This window comes from Fonticula alba, assembly GCF_000388065.1.
Source record: "Fonticula alba strain ATCC 38817 unplaced genomic scaffold supercont2.2, whole genome shotgun sequence".
Taxonomy (NCBI): domain Eukaryota; order Rotosphaerida; family Fonticulaceae; genus Fonticula; species Fonticula alba.
Window position 1 is genome coordinate 3,711,932 of NW_009242972.1, and position 1,979 is coordinate 3,713,910.

At 69.0% G+C, this 1,979-nt stretch overlaps 1 protein-coding gene across 1 annotated transcript in view; it reads left to right on the top strand.

The window, feature by feature from the left end:
- Nucleotides 1–1,097: 1,097 nt before the first annotated feature.
- The window catches only part of H696_01767 (hypothetical protein), a gene marked incomplete at its 5' end in the record, with an annotated part of 3,374 nt that continues 2,492 nt past the window's right edge, over nucleotides 1,098–1,979 (top strand). The window contains one exon of the mRNA XM_009495676.1: nucleotides 1,098–1,937. Within this exon, the coding sequence (XP_009493951.1) occupies nucleotides 1,098–1,937 (840 nt within the window). The remainder of the gene's footprint in view (nucleotides 1,938–1,979) is intronic.

Sequence of the window (1,979 nt, forward strand, 5' to 3'; positions counted from 1 at the left end):
CCCCCCCCCCCCCCTTGTGCGGTGGAGGATCTTGGAGCCGCTCCAGCTGCTCGGGGGTTATTTAAGCACCGACAGCGGGCCGGGGCGCCGGGGCGCATCCCGGCTCAGCCCCCTCCGCAAGTCACATCCTTCCATCGCCACCCCCACCAGTCGCCCAGCACCCCGCCCCTCATTCACAGACACGCGGAGCACGCACCGCGCCAGCCCTCACAGCCACCCTTGCACCGCTTTCTATCCGCTCGACCATCTGGACCCCAGAGGGATCCTGCCCTTGGCCGCCCTCGCCAGGTGTCCCGGTCTCGCGCCTCGGCCCATTGCCCAGGTACGCTTGAGCATATTGCTGGGCATCGGAGCCTCGCGCTCGGAAAGCGGCAAGACGCCACTGCCCCAGTAGATGCCTTGCTGGGCCCAAAGACTCACATGCTCCTCGCCCTGCCCTCGCGCGCCTCTTCCCCAACTCTCCCCTCTCGGGCACCCGCCCAGCGCTCGGTCCGCCACTCCGCGAGGTGCTCGAAAAAGGGAAGTAACAACAGCTCAGCTTGGTTGAACAGCGGCCGATCTGCCATCCCAGCACCGCCCCGAGGAACGGTCACGTGCCGTGACTTCTGCACTCCAAGAAGCGCCTTCCAACGGAAGGCTGGCCCCGCGCCGGCACACGCGTCCCGCGCCGCTCATAACAACACCGCCGCCGCCGCCGCCGCCGCCGTCGTCGTCGCCGCCGCCGTCTCCGCTGCAGGCACCCCTCCCCGAGGAGGCGGGGGAATACAAACACCGAAAGTCGGGCCCCAGCCGACCGGGCACATTTCCCGGCGCCAGCTCACGCCGCCCCTGGTGGGGTGCCATATCACACCTCCCGCCCCAAACTCCATCCCAACCGGAACAGGGCCGCGGGCAGCTCGCGAGCGAAGGCACCCGAGCCGTGTGACGCCAGCGCACATCGGGAAATCGGGAAAGAGAAAGAGAGAGAGGAAGAGAGAGAGAGAGACGTGGAAACAACCCACCAAGCCAGATCTCGTCTGTTGTTCCCCCCCCACCCCCCCCCCCCTGACCGGGCGGCCAATCGGTCCGGTTCGTCACAGACGCGCGGACCCGACAATATGCGACTCCCCCACGAGTCGGTCCCGGCAGAGGAGAGCCTGGCCCTGATCGACAGACACCCAGGCTCAAGACCGGGCACTGCGGGGAACCCCGACGCCCCGGCCGGGTCCAGCACGCCTCCCCTCCCTGCCCCCCGCTCGCTTGCCTCGCCACCACTGCTGCCCCTGCACCAGCCCCATCCCGGCCAGCCTCCGACGCAGGCCTTCACCGCCACCCGGGACTCGCACGTATCCCTGACACCGGACCTCGAGTCGCTGCACGACGCGGACTCCCTCTCGGAGGAGGACCTCGACCCCGGTCAAAGCCCCCCCTTTCGTCGGCCGACCTTCGACCACCCGTCGGATCTGACACACCTCAAGCAGGCCATCCACAAAGCCCAGGCCCAGCAGCACCCCCTCGGCCAGCGCCCGCCCCCCTACCATCACCCGCCCCGGGCTCGACCGGTTGCCAACCTCGCCCCCGCTGCTTCCCCTCCCCGGTGGTCAGCCTCCCCGTCGGTTCTCGCGTCGCTGCTGGCTCCGGCCTCCCGGCGGCCCTCCCCCTCCTCGCCGGACTTAGACAGCTCGGGCACCGATCCGGAGAACGCCTCGGACTCGGCCACGGCTTCGCCCTTTTCCCCCTCCTCCAGCCAGCGGCACCACTCTCGCCGAGGGAACTCGTCGCTTCTGTCCTTCTGGAATCAGCTCACCACCCGGGCCTTCTCCTACGCCATTGGTGATCTGTACTACCCGCCGGACAGCGAGCGTGACATGAACGCCTACTACGACCAATCGTACTACGCCGAAGCGCCCCACCTGGCCGGCGCGGCCGGGCCCAGCATCAACGACCCGAGCACCAGCGTGCGTGGGCTTGCTCTTGGCCTTGCTCTTCTGGGGGGGGGG